Genomic DNA, 20241 nt, shown 5'->3' with positions numbered 1-20241 from the left:
TCAACAACAAAAAAACAGCCTCCTCTTTGGTACCTTGCCACAAAACAAAAATGTCGCCTATGTAATGAAACCACTTCAGTAAATTGGATTTGAATGGATTTACATCAGTATACACAAAAAAAAATCAAAATACTCAACGTACACGTTGGCTAAATGAGGTGCCATGGCGGCACCCATAGCAGTGCCCTCTGTCTGTTTATAGAACATGCCCTGAAACTGAAAAAAGTTTTTGATAAGTGCAAATTCTGCACACCACATAATGAAACTGTTACTAACTGGGTGGCCATCTTCTCTACTGCTCAAAAGTTCTTCAATAACAGCCAGGGTCGCTCTCTGCAGGATGACAGTGTAAAGTGATTGAATATTGAGACTAATCAACAGTGTTTCACCACTTACAAAAGGAAGGTTCTCTATTTTATTAATCGCATCTGTGGTGTCTCTTAAGTAACTGTCCATCTTAAGGACAAAAGGTCTCAAGTAGAAATCCACAAACTTGGATAGTGGTTCAAGAATAGAACTAACTCCCGATACTATCGGTCTTCCAGGGGTGTTAACAAGACTTTTGTGAATTTTTGGCAAGATATAAAACACGGGCAACCTGCCTTGGTCATGAATTAGATAGCCATGTTCTTGTTTGCTAATCATTTCTAATTCGAAAGCTCTCGAGACCTTAGATTTTATAACTTCCATGAGGTTATGGATCATTAGGAATACAACAATAACTTCTTTCATCCCTCAAGAGTCTCAGGCACTCTTTCACATAATCAGAGCGATTTAAGAGCACCATAGCCCCTTCTTTGTCAGCCTGTTTTACAATAATATCATGATCTTTGGCTAGCCTAGATATCACTGTACGTTGTGTAGCACTAAAATTCGAATGGTTAGGAATGCCCTGTTGTTCCAACTTGTGCAATTCTGACAGAACTTGTGTCTCAAAAACAAGAGATTCAGCTGCAAAACTGTGGGAAGGATCATTGAAGGTGGATTTATTCCTCAAACCCGTACGGTTGAGATTTAGGGCTGATCACTTTAAAAGCTATGGTAGACTGGAACGCACTGATGTTGCATGCCAAATGTCTAATGAACCACCTTTTTCCTGCCTCAATATTACCATCCTTGTAGTTAAACCATTGATAGTCAGGGATATAATGCCTAGCTTATTATAGTTATCCATTGTCGTAGGAGTATCCTCAACTAATGTTCCGCCTCACCTGATCTTGTTTGGACTTCCTGCCCCCTCCCCTTTCTCCCACCCACTCCGCTCCTCTCCTCTTCCCTCAACTCCCCTCCCTTCGCTCCCTTCCCCCTCCCTGAGAGGGCTCAACTGGCCTCTAGCCCCCCCAAATCACCCTCTTGGGAACTGAGCCCCTTATCAACCCCAGCTTGCAGATCAGTGGGTTCTCCCCAACCCATTCTAGATTCCACCCCCAAATCCCCCATCCCATCGGGACCTCCTGCGTCATCCCTATTGTTCGCCCTCCTTAGGCTTGCTGATCAAGTAGCCCTTTGTACCTCTGTGTCTGTTTCCATACCTCCCCTCAAGTTCTTCTCATAGGGCCAGACCCTTCAATGGAGGCTGTTATCCCCCTTTTTGTTTCTCTTTGGGTTCACCGTTGACCATTCCCAGCTCTTGAGTGTGGTCTAGGCTCCTGCCTGAGGCACCCTCAGGCATGGTCCTCCTCCTCGATTCCTAGACCTCTTGCTCCTTCTTCATAAGAGCTAATCCGATACTGCTTCCCTTGCCACTCGAACACCAAACCAAACAAACGTCCAGCGATATTGGATATCCTTGTCTCTAAGTACGCTCAGAACCGGAGCCATTTTTCTTATTTTGGACAGAGCTATCTGCGAAAGGTCTTAGAAAGCAAGTAAGTCAGCAACATTGTATGTTATTTGTTTCACCTTCCTCGCTGTTTGCAGGATCTGCTCCTTCATTCTGTAGTATTGCACGGCTGCCAAGACGTCTCTAGGACATGCCCCCCGGTTCCGACCTCCGGGGTACCAATCTGTGGATTCTATCAATTCCTCAATTCTGGATTTTCCTCTGTATCTAGTAGGTCCACAAAGATGCCTTTCACCACACTTTCGAGGTCTTTGTCTGGAACTTCCTCAGCCAGGTTTTTGATTCGCATGTTCAATCTCCTTGATGTAGTTTCTATGTCTTCGGTCTGAAGCTCAAGATTGTGGGTAGCGTTTACCAATTGCTCAACCCACGTTTCTGTCTTCTTGAGTCCTCTGTCAGTTCTTGTATAGCTTTTTCATTGGTGTCCACCCTTTCCTCCATTGTATTCACGTCCCGTTTTATGTCCTGGAGCACCGCCGCCAGATCTTCTCTCATTATGGTAATTTCCTTCTGGACCGTGTCTGCAATTCTATCTCCAAAGTCACTGAAGTATTGTCTAAGAATTGACAGCGTCACATTTCGATCTTGTCCTTCTTCTATTTGGGGGTCTCTTTGCTCTGTTTGATTCTGGCCCTGTTGCAATCCCAGAGGAGAGCTGACGTCTTTGCTTCACATCCTCTGAAGATTGCTCTCTGGGGATTTCCTGGGCCCCTTCGATGCGGCTTGGGGTTCCTTTCCCCTACTTTTGGAAATGTTTAATTGCCACCATTCCTCTTAGTTTAGTCTTCTGTCTCCAGTACACTGATCCCTTCTAGCAAGGTGAAGTTCCTTGCTCCCTTCTTCTGATATGGGTTAGGCTATTCCCGTTGTGCTTCGCCTGGTTTCCTTGCGCTGAGGGCCTGGGGTGTTACACTTTGCACTTTTGGTGAGGTAGGTATGTGCCTTGTTTGGAAGGAATGCTATGTGGAATTTCCTTGGGTTTCTTTCACGCAGTAACTCTCTTTCCCCTTTTGTGGGGTAGTGTTTCATTTTCCTTCTGCCCCTAGATTGACGAGCATCGGTACTGGGCCCTCCCCTGTGCAAGTCTTGTATGAGGTTCCGGGGGACAAGACCTCAGAGATGTTGGAGCTGTCCTATATGTCTAGCATATTACTCACTCCCTCCGGCAGCCCCGCCCTTTAGGATTGTGCACCCCTGTTTGGGGTCAGGCCCCTCTCCCAGTCTGGCTGACAGCCCAGACTGCTCCATTCCTGGGACGTCACCCCTTGTTTTTCCGGGCTCCTGCGGGAGATTGAAAAGGCCTTTCTTCCCACTGAGGGCTTTCTCATATGGTGTCTTACCATGCAACCTTCCTCTCTTCTGATGAATACAGGTCGTTGGCAGCTTCCATCTGCTCCTCCACTCCTTCCGTTATCTGCAGCTCACAACACGTACCCCTCTCTGGTTCTCTTTTCCCTCTTTCGGGCCTTGGGCTGACACCACACCGCTGATGCTTCTGGTATCTCGTCGCTCGAATGGCCGTGTCCCGGGATTCTCCTCAGCTGCCTTACTTTACAAGTCCTCCCACTGGGTCGGCACTGCAGAGTTGGCATTTTTCCTTGTGGCCTCTTCTGTATTCGCTGGCGAGTCCGTCACCCGAGGGCCAAGTCGGCTTTCCTCATCTGGAGACGTGCTTTCCTTCGACAGTGGGGGTGGGGAGGTGATGCCCCCCCCCCCAAGACAGGCTCATCTAGTGCACTATTTGATGCCTAGGGAGGTTTTTTTCACTCATTTGACTGCGTTTTCGGTCCCGAGGTTCAAAAGAGCATCGATCATGATGCTCTCATACTGGCAGCCATCTTGAAATCCCATAATCATATTTTTAAATGCTATATGCACTGTTCACCTTCTGCATATGGGAGCCCTGATATGGAAAAATCCAGGGCAGCAAATTAACAACAGAAAGTTTTCATGGCCTCAAGGGAGATGTTAATGGCTCTTGTAACTGAAGAGCATATGGGACAATGGGCCTCATTACAAGTTTGCCAGACCGGTAACAACGGTGCCAGTAAGCTACCAGGACTGTTGTTACCGGACCAGCAAACTACGAGGTCTTGCGAGCGGGTGCCTTTATGCCTGCCAGGTCTGACCTGGCAGGTGGAACGGCACCTGGTCGCAGACCATGTCAGATGCACCGGCACCATTCACGAATGGTGCCGGTGCATCAGACCTGCCCATTCCCATTTGAGTCCAATGGGACTCAAATGGGAATGGGGAGTAATATTTTCCGGTGCTGGGGAATGGTCAATTATCGGATCCACCAGGGCTGTAATGCCCCGGTAATTGCCCATTCCCGGGTGCTGGAAAATTCATGACTCCGGCGACAGCCGTGCCAGTATTTACTGGCACGGCTACCGCCAGGGTCATACTGACCCCCAATGTCTCTCTTGTCCCCTGCAGATACTTGAATTTCAAATACAAGCTCAGAGAGAGAGACCTAAATACAGAACTTGACAACATGGTGACTATTCAAGATGTCAACCCACAAGACCCCCTGACATTGCCACGCTCTCTCAAAGGAGCAGGCTGTCAACCTTACCTATAAATGAACTAATTTTATCACCTGACGGCCCACTTGATTTTACTTTTCACACAGGAAGATGGATGGAAGATATGGACTTCACCATCACTGACAAAGATGCAGGAAAATATGCATCAATTCCCTGGAAATTAAATTGGAACTATCCCCCAAGGGTTATTAGGCAGTGTATCAGCTTTAGGTTGCACTGGTTTCATGACAGGGTGTACAATGCTGGTTTGGTTCTGTAATAAAGATGCTTGTGCGCATGCTGTGGTTCTGTGAAAAGGTTGGCCGCTTCTGAACAGTGTTCCTGGACCTGTTGGATATGGTTTTAAAATCATCAGTGCAGCGGACACCTTTGGTCTTGGTCCATGATCTGTTGCCAGCACAGTCACACTACACACATAATTCCGGGGTTTAACTCTGGCCCTGAAGCAGATTTTAAAATTCTGACAAAGCGATAATAGATATCAACAGGACGATTGGATTCTGGACCTGGTACCCCTATCAGCCATGGAAAATATATCGGATAGACACCAGGACAAGATGGGAGAATATCAGTGGACTTGGTCAACCTTCTATGACCTTCATGTGTATCCTATTGACCAGATATATAAATGTGGGCTGCGATATTCGCAGCCCACCTACCTCTAAGTATTTGAAACATTGTTCCTGGATGTATTTTCCCCCTGCCTGGGAGACCTCTCTTGGCCTCTCATTCCCATCTTTCCTCATCTCCTTCCCACCGTTTCTCTTACTGAACCCCTCTTATTTTGCCTCCCCTTATTAACACCACCCTCATTTTTTTTAATCTTGCCGTTTAGTTTGCTATAGTATGATGTTATGCTGCTGCTCACACAAAGGCTGTGCAATATTGTATGTACAGATTCTCTTAAATGATGATGCACACTGTTGTGGTGAATACTATTGCGTATTTTCCCTTTGTCACTTATGTGATGTTGTTAAAATTGAATAAAGATTATTTATTTTTTTAAAGCTATGTACACGGGGGACTTGGCTTGGAGCCATGGCGGATGGCATGGGATCCTGAGAGCTCCCAGCCTGAGCCCCACGACTGACAAGAAGCGTGGAAATCACGCGGTTTAAGGCACAACCGAGCGATTCAACAAGAAGTAGTACAGAGCATAAACAGACGAAATCTCAGCTCGTTTACTGGCCCTGATTCAAAGAATCCAGCAACAAAACAAAACATCTGCGCACCCGACGGAGCTAATAAAATAGCAGACAAGAGCCGAGCCTCCCAAAGCTCTGGAATGAAGGCGGCATACTAAATGGTGTGAGCCCCCGACCGTGGTCTGTTGCAGTTTGGGGGAGTCCTACCGCACAGGAAACACTAACTCCATCGGCTGCAACGGAGACACACCCGACTGGCTCATCGTAATGAGGCAATCCCCCAAGTCGTCCCAGCGTCCCACACTCAACGTCCTCAGATCACCTTGCATTGCATTTAGCAGCACCCCCGAAGTCGATTGGAGCGGTCCCCGTCGTAGGGGACCAAGGAAGCAACGCTGCACCCTGACCCAAGAAGAAAGTGAGACTGAGAAGGTAGGACACGGTGTGGCATTCGAACAACCCTGACCAGGCTCCCCGATCCTATTTATCAGGGGGAAGCAGGTTCCCAAAAGCAGAGTAGCTGTCCCTGAAGTGGCGCTGCAGCCTTCTGCCCGATAGGGCCCCCGGCTGCACCCCCTACAACAGTGGAATCGACCGCCATTAATGACACCTCACCCTCCCAGTCCGGAATTTCAATCGGGAGGGGCACAGAAGTAATAAAGCAGCAGGATCCTGCGGACAGGGGCGACCCACACTCATGGGACTCCCCCTAACCCAACCAGGAGTCCCAACGACACAACAACGGCTCTGACCCGAGGCCGACAGTGAAGCAGACCCTGGCCTGAACGCGGAGCGCCCCCACAGCAATACCCAAAGCTACGCACCAATTTAGGGTGCAGCAAGACAAGAGGGGTGATCCGCATAGGTGCATGAAGATCAATTAGGGACGCCTGGGGTCAGTGAAAGGCAGCCGGAGGAGGAGCCCCATGGCCCCTCACACCCCCAAGAGAACCGGAGAAAGTAGGAAGGCAGAGGCACAGATCCGCCCAGCCAGCTAAGAAGGATAACCTGAGGCGCTCAATACCCCTGTCTTAGACGCTCACTGACAGGGAAGGAAACACAAGGCACCCCAATACCAATGAGTATGGTGGTGCTGCTGACCGCTCACTGACTATTAAGCAGCACAGGGACTAAACCCTGGGCACCAACACAATCCCACCTTGTAGGAGCAGTCGCAGCAGGGAGGACAGCACTAGCGGACCCTGCCAAAAGGCACAAATCCAGACGGACAAAACCAGGGCCCTACGCAGGAGGGGACCTGCAACATATATACAAATGGGAGCCACGACAACACATCTCTGCAGCTATCTACATCGGAAGGGCCTGATCAGGCGCCCCCCCTCCCCATACAGCGTGCCAACATGGAGCAAGGCCCAGCCTCTAAAGTCCGAAGGAGAAAATGGCAAAAAATCCCAAAACGGCAAAGCAAATGGACATTTCCGCCCTGCTAAAAGCCCTCAACTAGGAAAAAGCAAAGAGGAGAACAGACAGAATCAGGGTCCCATGGAGGAGACCTATAGCCTACCAACAATGCCCCTACCCAAGAAGTAACAAAAACAGATCTCCAAGACCTACAAGCGGCCATGACCAAGGAGTACCAAAAGGACACAGAGGAAGTAATAAGGAAAATCACAACCCTGGACAAAAGCATAGATGCGGTTGGAAGCATAACCGCAGAGATCGAAACTAAACTAAGCAATCAAAACTGCGAAATCGGGGAGGGAGCAGACAGAATTGTAGCGCTGGAAGCTAGATGCAAGTCCCTGGAACTTAAGCAAGAAGACAGGGAGAACCGTTCCCGACAAAACAACATCTACCAGCGGGGCATTTCAAACTCAGTCACGGACGCTGAACTAGGCTACTTCACACAGGACCTATTCCGATTCATCCGGACTCTACCCAACAGTGCCCCGCTCGAACTCGACAGGGTACACAGAACCAGATCAAAACAAGGCTCCTCTACTTCCCTGGATGTTCTGGCAAGAGTGCATTTCTACAGAGTCAAGGAGGAGATAATGCAGGAACGAGAAGCTCAGCGCGCATCCAATTCAGGGACACATCTATTCTGCTGTACCAAGACTTAGCAGCAACTACGCTCCTGAAGAGGAAAACACTGAAACCACTAACAGAATGGCTGTGGGAAAAGAAAGTGCTGTACCGATGGGGGTTCCCTACTGCACTGAACTTCACTTGGGAAGACAAATCATGGAAAACCCGAACCCTGAAGGAGGCAGAAAACGTCCTAAATCCCCATGTGGACGGTGAAAACACTGCAAAGGATGCAGCGCCCAATGCAACCACGCTGATAGACAACCCGAAATCCTGGACTCTTGTGGACAGAAGGCACAGGATCAAGGGCCCACCACAAAAAAGCAAGATGAGCGACAAAGATTGAGGGGGCGAGCCCCTTAGAGCATAACCAGAGCTCATGTTTGAAGCCGAATCGCCAGACCGCCATCAGATCCCGCATCCTCTAACCACTAATCTGGCGGCCTCCCGCCATGCAGGGATACAAATACTCACCACCTAAACCATCGCCGCGGAACATTGGGTGAAACGTTGCAAACAGGGATGGAGGCAATCAGTGCAGAAAGCCGCGATGAACATCCAACGAAACTCGGACTAAAACGGAATGCAAGTACAAGATGTTACCTACGTTTGCAGGCGGCCTGGTTGGCCTCTAACAAGGATGCTCGTGCGGGCCTGGCTGGATGCCCCAAAGTTTGTGGGCTGGGACCAAGAACCCGCTTTACAGGGTTTGGGGGGGAGTTGGGGAGATGGGAGTTAGAGTGGAAGGTTAGGAGAAAGCAGCAATAGCATGGTATTACCTAACATGACAAACAATAGGAAGTACAATGGGAGCAACTCTATGCACACAGCGTGATACGAGCTTATAACAAGGGGGAAACAAAGCATGAACACTAAGATCAAATATGGTGGTTAATGCCAGCAAGGAACTACACATACTAACATGGAACGTGCAGGGCCTCAACTGTCTAGGGAAGAGAAAGTCAGTTGAGCGCAGGCTAGCCCAGCTCTCGGCAGAGATAGTATGCCTACAGAAAACTCACCTTCTTGAGGCAGACGAGAAGCTAATGAACTTTAATCGATATTCTGGATGATACGTCACCACAACAGGGGAGAAGAAGAGGGCGGTAGCCTTACTAACTAGCCGGGATGTCCCCCTCACACGAGTCACGACAAAGCGAGATCCAGCGGGGAGATACCTATTGGTCAAGGGATTCCTTATCGAACAACCAATAACGGTGGCTTTCATTCACTGCCCGAATAACGTGCAGGATCAGTTCCTCTGCAATATTCTCCCAAGCATAACAGCATTCTCGGAAGGACACCTCATGATTGGAGGCGATTTCAATCTAGTCCCAGACCCACATAATGATAAAACGCTACCACCCACAGGGAAGACTTCTCCCGGGCAATAGGGCTCACTAAATTCATGAGGGAAACAGGAACGGTAGACACCTGGAGACTCGCGAATGAGGGGGTACACAACTTTACATTCTACTCACATGTTCACAAGGGACTTTCTAGAATTGACCTTCTTTTGATGACAAGTGTACTCTTCCCATGTATTGAGGAGGCCCAAATACAACCCAGCGCAGTATCCCATCACGCCCCTGTTACGGCGCGTGTGTGGGCTCAGGGCCTTCCAGACTCGCCTAAAGGTACTGGAAACTGCAAGATCACATTTTATTAGACACAGTAACCAGCACAAGCTATCCAAATCACTCACCTGTTATTTCAGGGAAAACACAGCAAAGGGATGCTCCAAAGCAACAGTCTGGGACACAATGAAGCCAGTGGTCCGGGGGGTGCTAATCAACTGCCTTGCTGAGCAAAGAAAGAGGGGGCAACTACAACAGATTAGGCTAGAGGAGAGGGCAGCGGAGCTGGAAAAAAGCTTTAAAAAATCACCAAACCACGAAAGTAGGCAGAGAGCTCAAAAAAACAAAAGCCACCTAAGAAATGCACCTGGCCGACATATCAGTGCAAGCACTAGCATATACTAAACAATACTACTATATAAACAGCAATAAAGAAAACCGGCTACTTGTTTATAAACTAAAAAAGCTAAATACCCGTAATAATATTCAAAAACTCAGGGGCCCGGATGGAAGGACCAGCTACACGGAGAGAGACAAGATGGAAGCAATGGTGGGCTACCACACAGAAATTATGTCAGGGACCCCAACGGAAAAAGCAGTGCAAACCCGCTACCGGCAGCACACCTAAAAGAAAGACTGTTCACCCCAACTAGACTTCCTTGAGCTTCCGCAAAATACAGCTGCAGGCCCCGATGGGCTCACAACGCCATATTACAGAAAATGTGCCCACATTCTAGCACCCCAACTTGCGTCACTATTGAATTAATTCCTCAGCACCGGTAGCTTCACACCCTCTATGGAAGAGTGTCAGTGCTCATTCCATAGCCGGGTAAGGACCCTGAGCAATACGGCTCATACAGGCCCATTAGATGAATGAATAACAACGCTAACTTTTTCTCGAAGATCCTGGCATGCAGACTGGTGAGAGTTCTCCCTGAACTCCATCCAGACCAGACATGGTTTATCCCAGGGCGCAACACACAGGACAATATTGGACACACCCTAAACCTAATAGAAAGAGCAACTAGGGTTTGGGCGGAACTAGCAGTTATCTTGCTCGATGCGGATAAGGCATTCAACCTGCTGGACTGGGGATACATAAATGAAACATTAGCCCACTTTGGGAATGGCCCGAAGTTTACAAAATGGACCCTAGCCAACTACAAGCACCCCACTACCTCCCTGAGAATAAATGGCACCAGGTCACCAAAAATTGACATCACCAGAGGCACGCGCCAAGAATGGCCCCTCTCACCAATAATATTAACTCTCTCCATGGAACCATTCAGAATCCGAGGAAACTCACGTACACAGGGCTTGAGGGTCAGAGGCAGCCCTTCTAAGGCGGCCATGTATGCGGACGATGTTCTCCTCACCTTAACCAGGGTTGATGACTCTTTGGAAGCCCTCTGGCAAGAGATTGAAGTATTTGGCAAATCATCAGGGTTCAAGGTCAACTATGCTAAATCAATAGCCTCAGGCGTTAATATCCCACAAAAGCACAGAGAAACATTGGCAACCAAACATCCCATTCCATGAGCCAAATCCCACATCAACTACCTAGGGGTACAGATTCCAAACGAAACAGAGTGAATATACTGAGTTCATTTCCCACAATTATTCAGGAAAATGCGCAGAGACCTAGAGCACTGGCTTACACAAGAGGTGTCATGGCTAGGGAGAATTACGGCCCTGAAAATTAACCTGCTCCCAAGGCTACTCTATCATGGCACAGCCCTCCCAATCACTATCCCAGAGAAAGCCCTCCAAAGGTTGCAAATAAAAGTAGTGAAATACATATGGGGTGGGAAAGAAACGTGATTAACCAAGCAAATCATGCTACGGGTCAAGAACACCGGTGGCTTGGGGGGGCCGGACATTTCCAGATACTGCCATGCAGCGCAACTCTCACATGCCTTCACGTGGCAAGCCACAGCCAATCAACCCTGCTGAAAAAAACTAGCGGAAACCTGGAGTCAGGCACTACTTGCATCGGTGTCACGCATTGCAATGCCCCGGGATCCCCAAATACCAGCCCACTAACATCCACCAGAAATACGATAGAAAGTTGAAGGAAGACAGCCCGTAAATGGGTCTGAAAAAAGAACCCTGGGACCCCTGTCCCTGGTGTGGAACAACCCCAACTTCACCCTTCGGGTTCCCTCTGGGAGCTTTAACAAATGGAGGGAAGGAGGACTAAACCAGGTGGCAGATTATTTTGCCAGTGGGATCCCATTAACATTCGAAGAGTGCAAAACGAAATTTCGGGTACCAGAGTCCGAAAGCTCCCGCTATATGCAACATAGGCACTGATGTCCCAAAGCAGCACAAGAACACACAGGTGCAGGGAACTAACAACACTAGAACGCACCCTAACAGCACCGGCCACAAAGGGGAAGATATCAATCCTATATAGACTACTTTACAAATCCAAACCCCAGCAAAAAAGAAAGCTACATGCTCAAATGGGAAGGGGACCTGAGACGGGAGCTAGGTCTGGAGGACTGTGGTTGGATTTGGTCCCGAACACACACAAGTTTGAAGTGCATCATGAACAAGGAGGGGGCGGTAAAAGTGTGTTATAGATGGTATCTAACCCCAGAAATCCTAAATAAAAGCAATCCAGCAAAACCATCACAATGCTGGAAGCTCAATTCTGGAGGGAGGTTCTGAAACAGATCTGACAGATAACGAGGTTAACAATCCCATGGGACCCGGTGATAGTTCTGTTGGGGATACGGGCGAAGGAGTATTCCTGCTGACCAGTCGCTTAGCGCTTCTCTGCACACAACTGCTTACAGCAGCCATTACCATAGTTAGGTTACCGAAACAACCTGAGGGCCCGGCTCTCCCTATGTGGTGACGAAATGCTGGGACACAATAGGTGCTGAAAAATCACTGCTTCCCTCATGGGAAGCATGAACAGATAGCCAGCCCTGGTGTCGGACTCACTATAAGTCCACTGGCATTACGATAAACCCGGAATAGACAAGAAACTAGACCCACAGCAAACCAAGATGATATCACCTTGAAATGTTACAAGGATTAGGAAAGCATGACTGCTCCTACGTTGATAAACTATATGCATGATTACTGCTGCTCCCCGTCATGACCCACCTGATTTTAGTTCATTTTGTGTTTAACAGTTCTGTCGTATTATATGTTGTTGAAAATTCTAATTAAAAAAAGCTATATGCCCATCTGAAGAGTGGTGGACTGAAGGTCTGAATGAAACATAACCATTGACATTGCTCAGATCAACCACCCGGATTATAATTTTGTAGCCTATGCACCACACCATATGACAATCAGGTTTACTCCCACCACAAAAGGGGCTGTCCAGCCTGAACCTATATGTCGTACTCCTTCTGCATAAGACCACATACAACCCCAAACAATGTTATGTTTTTGGCATTACTGGCTCAACTAGTGGCCCTGTGAGAGAATGTTATGATGGCTCCAGCCAGTGATGACGAGCTTCACCTAGCCCCGAGCTCGGGGCACCATGTGATGGCCTGAGAAGGCAATCGCCTGGTAGCTTTGGTTCCCGTTGTAAATAAGGGTGCAGGTGAGGAGGCTATTGCCTTGTTCATTCAGATTCATTTGTGTTACATATACAATATACATTTTGTGTATACCTTGCCAATGAGGGGCGCACTCAGGTTTCCCAGTTTACATCACCAGCCGAGTGACCTTCCACTAATGTTTTTGTGCCTTGTGCATTCTTCAGGGAGGCATAGTTTGTACCTTGCTGCTTGGAATTCTGGTCACAAATTATTTTGACAGGAACAGAAGAACCAACGCTCCCCTCCATTCCTTTAGTGAATTTCCTTAGTGGAAGAAAGGGGAGTGAATGCCAGCAGTCTGACGCCCCACAGTGGGAATGTGTCACCCTTGTGCAACCACTATGCAATGTGAAGCGCCAAAGTGATGTGCATGCCTTGGGGGCAAGGAGCACACTCTTTTTTATATTACCTTCTCAGTGATGACCTCTTCCTAATGTTTTTATGCCTCTTGCACTCTTCATAGAGGCAGTTCAGGGGTTGAGGGTTAGGGCCTTGATACTTGGAATTCTGGTCACTGAAGTCTTTGACAGAGAACCAGGAATCAACCTGTTCTTTCCTTCTGGAATCCGGAGCTCCAAGGTGATGTGTATGCCTTGGGGGTGAAAGGCGCACTCTGTTAAATCACCTGAGTAATGACCTCCTCCTATCATTTTCATCTCTCTAGTACTCTACAGGGAAGCCATTCAGAAGTGGATGAATAGCATGTTTTGTGGGTACTAGATAGTTGCTTTGCCTCAGGTTTTTGAAGGATGTTGTACTTGTGCTCTGAAGGAGCTGCTTCTCGGTTTAATGGGGGCAGTTCCCTGAGTGGCCACAATATCCTTTGGTGCTTCCTGTGTTTCTTTTAACTGAAGTTTTAAGTTTGTGGTGTTTTCTTGATTGACCTTTCTAGTAGGTAGTTTTTTGTGGCTCATGCTTTTTCTAACTTTTCAGTATGAATATTGAAAATGGTTGAATACCATGGGTGCATGCCATCACTACAATGTATGATTTTAGTGAAAGAAGGTTTTTCTACTGGTGACAATTGGTGAATATGTGTAGACCTCAGATAAATGCAGACATTTTTGGTTCAAAAACCTTTCCAAATGATAGTGCATGGGAGGTTTAATTGGCCTGCCACAGTTTAGCAACGTTTGGATGCTGTACCAAGGCAATTTGAACTTGAGACGCTATATGCTGATTGATTGACTGATGATAAAAGTAAAATGGTAATAGTAAAAATGTTTAATGAATTTATATTGGATCACCATTGAAGAATTTGGTTGCATAGACACTGTTTTTCTGTATCGTACAGAATTAAAATCCATGATCAAGATGGAGGGCCTCTTTGTGAGTTTATGCAAAGTTGGCAATGGTACATACAGGTGGTTTGAGACATTTGCTTCCATACTTTATATTTGGATTGAACAGAGGTCTGATTTATGATAACAGGCAACCAAAGATTTGTAGGCGCAGTGGGAGTGATGGACATTTCCAAGCAGACTATAATAAGATGGTTTTTTCAATTTGTAAAGTGGAAAGACGTTGTAATAAGATTATCTTTTCCATTTGCAAAGCGGAAGAACATTTTGCTAAAGATTGTACTTTGGTAAACTCCTGCAATTAGTTTGGTAAGAAATGTTAAATTCTAGGGCCTGCCCAAAGTTCTTTAAAAGGAAGGCAAAACATACATGTTTTTTGTGGAAGGCATTTGTGACATGTGAACGTCTCAAGGAAACTGACAATGAATGAGGAGTCTTCAAATGTTGAGAAAGAAAAAGAATAAGAAAAAGTAATTCCTTTCTGCTGATGAACTCATTCATGCTCTAAAGCCCTTTGGAAACAATTAAACTCCAGTGCTGATGAATCTCCCGGCACAGGAGGAAAAACTGAAATTAGGGAAAATGGTACATCACCTGATTCTTTTGAATATCCATGAAGATCTAGGTTGTCAGGTTGGTTGTGCATGAGATTTCCCAGAAAAGTGTGCAATGTATCGCCACTCTCTAGCCAGCAATTCATAGTGCCCCCATGTCAAGAGTACAGAGGAAGAATCTGAAAAACATCTCATATGGGAATGTAAATGTGCATGCCTTGTATGGAAGAAATCACGTCCATTAGTGGAGAAGCATGTGCCGTAGCGTGAAGTCAATCAAGAGCTGGTGCAATTTGGTATGCACTGAGAAAAAGGTTTTTAAATACAGCCACCTCACACCTGGTGTTTGATTTCGTGCGTCAAAAAGAGCTTGTGGTCAGCAACAGATATCCTTGAAAGAGAACTTTATCTGAGCCCTTGAAGATAATACTGTGACCGACTTGTTAAACTGAGGAGAAAGTGATACCTGGTATTCCTAATGTCCACCTTACATTTGTGTGGTGTGTGATTAGAAAGGCATGGAGGAGATGTTGAGAAACTTCTTTGATGTGGACAATGTGTTTTTAATTATCAGTACTATACGGTATGTTGACCTTGTCATTTGATGAACTATACAAAAGCATAACGAGAAAGATAGCCAACTTCATACACGCATTCCTGTATTGGTGAGGGCTGTTTTACAGACTTCTAGTGCAATTCTGGAGGCGATACAAGACTTTATTTTGTGCATAAAGCTGTTTCTTTAGAAGGATTTTTTTTTAATGAAAACAGCATGAAATGATTGTTTATAAAAGGCTTTTTTTTATCATGACAGGTGTATGTTTATGATTTTATTAATCAAAATGCATTTATCATGCCTCATTTTACACAGGATATGTTTTAAGAATATTTGTAATGAAAGGATGATAGGACAAAAAATGAATGTATGTTTTTTGAAAATAATTTGGATGTCTGTTTTTCTTACCATGCTTTTTCCATGAGAAGTGTATTTTAAACATTTATTTGCTGAAATTTGTTTTCCTTTCATGCCTTTTATATGACAAGAAACGTATATTATATCTTGTTTTTTTGGTCCAAATATGTTTTCAGTTTTTTTTTAGCTCAGAAATATGTTTGACCATTAAGGAGTCTATTTTAATGTATATTTTGTCAAGCCACAAAAATTCATGATCTGCATTATAAGAGACTTTCTATTTCCTGTATAGGTTTATTCCATTGTATAAATTATGACTGCTAAATGGAACTTCTGTAAATGTAACAATAAAACAATATGTCTGGAGTTTCCTGCGGTCTTGTACAGAGCAGTTCAGGCTGGGCTGCATCTTTTGGTGTTGAACAAAGCCTGAACTGCACATGGGTTTCCCCTTCTGTAATGACATGTCAGGCTAAAAAAACAATCATTTTGAGTGTTGCACAGCGAAATGCCAGTTATTAATTACAATTACAATTATTTCAAATCCTTCCATCTATTCAGTTTTGCATAAACTTCAGGATGTGCACCATGTCACAAAAATTATAATAAAATCTGGCATTTAAATATAATTTAATGCCGGATTGATTAATTACAATTACAATCATTTCAAATCCTTCCATCTATTCAGGTGTGCATAAACATCAGGATATGCACCTGTTCACAATAATCATAATGAAAGTAGGCATTAATACCGGATTCCTCTCTATAATAATCGGTCAATTTCTCAAATTGGAAAGTTTGAGATCCAAACATGAAAAGGATAGGGATGAGCACTTAACCCATGAACTTCAATCTGAATAGCCATGTAGCTTAGGTGAACGGTGTGACATACCTGTGTTAGCCAATGAGATGTGTTGATTCAAAACTGCTTTGGCATGTGTGGCAATCTTTCCACTTCGCTGGATAATAAAACTACATCGCTATTCATTCTTAGCATTGCAGTAAGTTCTCTTTAGACAGTTCCAACAACATTTTCGGTTTCAGTAAATGACAGTTCAATCAGGAGGGAAGCATTTGCTGACTGCCTCTCTGTTACAGATCTTTAAGTAAAGTGTTAGCTTCTAGAAAATTCTGAAACTCCTTTTACAAAAGCAAGTGAATCTATTTGAAAGTTAAGTTATATTGTTCAAAACAATATCTGGTGTTGAGGAACTGTACAAGCAATGCAGAATACCACACAATGAACTGGCCCAATACAAGCAGCTTTATTCTCAAAGGATTGATGACCTTGCATCCTTCTTATTGAGGAAACATAGACATTGTGTCCCTCATTATGTAAAGAGTGGTAGCAATCTGCTAGGCTACAGGGAGATACTGTAATATGGTCTTTCCCACCCAGTATGTAAACACAGTGATACCAGGCAGAGGCATTCATAGTCAGGAAAACGCCTGCTAATGAGAGCTGACACCCTGTGCTACAGGAGAAAGCAACAAAGCAGGCAGGGCTACGTTAGCAGAGGGGAATGGTCTATGATAATGCGGCTCTGCAGTGTTGGCTTAAAATACTGGATTACGAGACTGTGAAGTAGTGAGATAATCTGCCTAATTTGTGGCCAGTTTTGCTAGTGTGGGAGGCATCTACGGGTCTCTGACACCAGCACCATATGGAGTGGCCCTGCAGGGCCCTTTAACCTGCTGAGGAGGGGACCACATAGGTCCCTACTCCAGATGGGGCTTAGATGGCACCTCTCATCCCAGTAGAGTAATTCCCAACTGGCAGTTAATTGGATCCTACATCTATTGAAATATCAGGAGAAATGCGTAAGTGGGAAAACAGTCTGCTTTTTTAGGTTTACACTGGAAAGGTTGTGTTACATTCTGTAATCCCACTCTGTATAGCCTTAACACATAGCATAGCCTTAACCACCCAACTGAATGTTTACCATATGCCTTTAATCAAGCGTGGAGGAGGAATTTTGAGACTTATGCTGATGCTAAATAGCTGTTTTAGATATTTTGTATTCTCTGGATTCTATTCACGTAAATTGTGACTGCCATGATAGAGTGCCTGATCTTCAATTGAAGAGTAATGGGTTAATTAAACAGGACAGTAATATAAAAAGAAGCGTTATATTAGCATACTGAAAGGTATAACATGCCACCATGCTGCATAACAAGTTTCCATTTAATTTTGGATTATGGTCTTTTAGGGGACAGCAGGCAAAGCATTTTCATCAACTTGAAATTGTTAAATGTTGTATTCTTTTCTGATTGCCCACCACAGTGGCTGGTGATTAAAGTGATCTAGATGGCCACTGAAGATCTGCAGTGTACCTAAGGCAGCAGTAGAAATCTGTAGAAGCTATCCCCCTTTATTAGAAATAGGGTCCACAGTAAAGTTGCGTAAACACTAGGGAAAGGCAGGCAAGAGTAAAGGTGGTGTAGGAAAGCAAGGGCAGTACGAGTTACACTAATCAAATGTGAAAAGGGTGTTTTGAATGTTATTTTGTATAATCAAGTGTCTTGAAACATACTTTCTCCGTTTACAAAAAGTATTTTTAAACCTAAAGTATATCTTGATGTGAGGTATGTCTGATGTGTTCCTTTATGCATGCAATGTATGAAGATCATAAGTGCCTGTGGATAAAGATAAACTCCATTTCTCCTAGTCCTTACCTCTGAGTTAACTTCCTCCAGTACTTCATAGATACCCCTGGAGCCACTGATAACGCTTTGTCCCACTAAAACAGAGAGACAGATACAATTCAGGTTGTTTTTGCCAGTTCATGACCTCTTTCTTTACAAATTTTCACACTGAGTTAAAACAGTATGTATAATGATCAAAATAAATATTCAGGTCGGAAATCAATGTTCATATTTCTAGTGTAAAACAGAATCACCAACAGCAAAGCATGATTTATTACATTATTTTAAAAAAAGATTTCAGAGATGCTAGGATGCCCACTATACCATTGTATTTTGTTAACATGTATGTAGTGTATTAGAAGACTGTCTTTTTACAAAAAAGAAAAGTGGAGGAAAATAAGTCTCTGCCTAAAGGACATGAAGATATTGACCCAATTAATTGTAATTTGGGTTGTGCGAAGCTGCAGAACGCCACTCATGCACACATTTTCTCATAGTTCACTGTAAACCCTTTGTAAACTTTACAAACTTGTTTGAAGTTTCAAAAAGTCCTGCAGAAAAGCATGACTATATTTATATTATTATTAATTATATGTATTTATTGTATTTATTATACTACATTTTGTTTACTATTCTAATAGTATTGCATTAATTGTATATAGATATTTATACTATTTGTTATTATTGAGTTAATATATTTATTACATTTATCATAGATAAATTCATATAATTATATACATATATGCATATTATATTATTATTTCATTTATTTGTGACATTTAATATATAAAATTATATATTTATTATTGATTTATTATATCTGTCATTGGTTTATAACAGTTCATCATATCACTTGCCTTTAACCATTGCCCTCTAAAGCAGGATTTGTTAAATGCTAGAAATGTAAGGCATGCAACTAGGGGCTTCAGCACTAGCTCATTAGCTAATGGTGAATGTGGACAGAGATGGTGCATTACTAAGAAAATTACACGTATGACCACCTCCATAGGCTATAGCATACTATGGCCATACCAGTAAATGTATGTGGGGTGAACTGTATGCACATAAAAGACTTTGGCCCTCATTACGACCCTTGCGGAAATCGAAAAACGATGGCGGAAATGCAATACCGCCATCGAATAGCGCTCGGTGCGATTATGACCCGTCACCGTAAAGTACGATGCCATTAGCGACACCGTAGTGAACGCCAACGCTAACTGCACCAAGTACGCGCGCGCGCGCCATGCCAAACCGTAATTAGCACCATGGCGCAAGGGTACGCGAATTCCAACCCTAGCGGACATGTACTTAACGCCATCAAGCACGGCGGAAAGTACCGCCAGGGTGAGAAGTACGGCATCGCGAATCAACCGTAAACGGCCCCACTGAGTGCCTATACACCGCTCCCTGGCCACATAGTACAACTCCCCGTAGGTGCAACGAAGTCACAATGCAACCAGTGAAATGTACAAGTCACCCATGCATGCCAACGAACAAAAGAATCACAAGAGGGGCCAATGGGAGCTGCAGGGCACAGATGGCACGAATACAGAAGCTATACCAATGGACATGACCTCAGTCTCCCACCAAGAAACGCACGCAAACACAGGCACCTGTGACCAGCAATATTCCGATAATCACATCATTCCACCAATCCACCTGGCTGACCGGCATCTGTTACACAAAACCTAATCCCCCGCCCCTGAGCATGACATCATTCAAACAGTCATATTGGCAGCCCTCATCCCTGACCTCACTGGGCTTCGTAGGCAAACGCGCCCAGCACAGTACCACGCAACTATACTCCGAAGCTGGAACCCAATGCAGATCTCCTCACAATACATCGCTCCCCAAATAGGAATATGCCACATCACTTGCAAAGAAGAACGCTACACGGCCCATATCAGAATAGAAATTTAATGCACAACAAATTCACCAAGCCCATACAGCCATTAGGCCATGAACTCCAAAACACATTTCACCATTGTGGGCTGCATCCGCAATAAATGACCAGCTACTTCTTGTGTGACGCCCTGTTCCTTCATGGTACACAGGGGCTACATTCTCGTACGAAAAGGCAACATGGAAGCGCCTAGAA

At 45.0% G+C, this 20241-nt stretch overlaps 1 protein-coding gene across 3 annotated transcripts in view; it reads right to left on the bottom strand.

The window, feature by feature from the left end:
• Positions 1 to 20241, bottom strand: part of WDR17 (WD repeat domain 17) — a 2439098-nt gene that overhangs the window by 904062 nt on the left and 1514795 nt on the right. For all 3 annotated transcript variants that reach the window (XM_069631441.1, XM_069631439.1, XM_069631440.1), the window contains one exon: positions 18174 to 18238. In XM_069631441.1, the coding sequence (XP_069487542.1) occupies positions 18174 to 18238 (65 nt within the window). The remainder of the gene's footprint in view (positions 1 to 18173; positions 18239 to 20241) is intronic.

Source organism: Ambystoma mexicanum, chromosome 6q (assembly GCF_040938575.1).
Source record: "Ambystoma mexicanum isolate Mex_15411 chromosome 6q, UKY_AmexF1_1, whole genome shotgun sequence".
NCBI classification, from domain to species: Eukaryota; Metazoa; Chordata; class Amphibia; order Caudata; family Ambystomatidae; genus Ambystoma; species Ambystoma mexicanum.
Note: the sequence above shows the minus strand (reverse complement) of the source record. Positions and strands in the feature narration are given on the sequence as shown.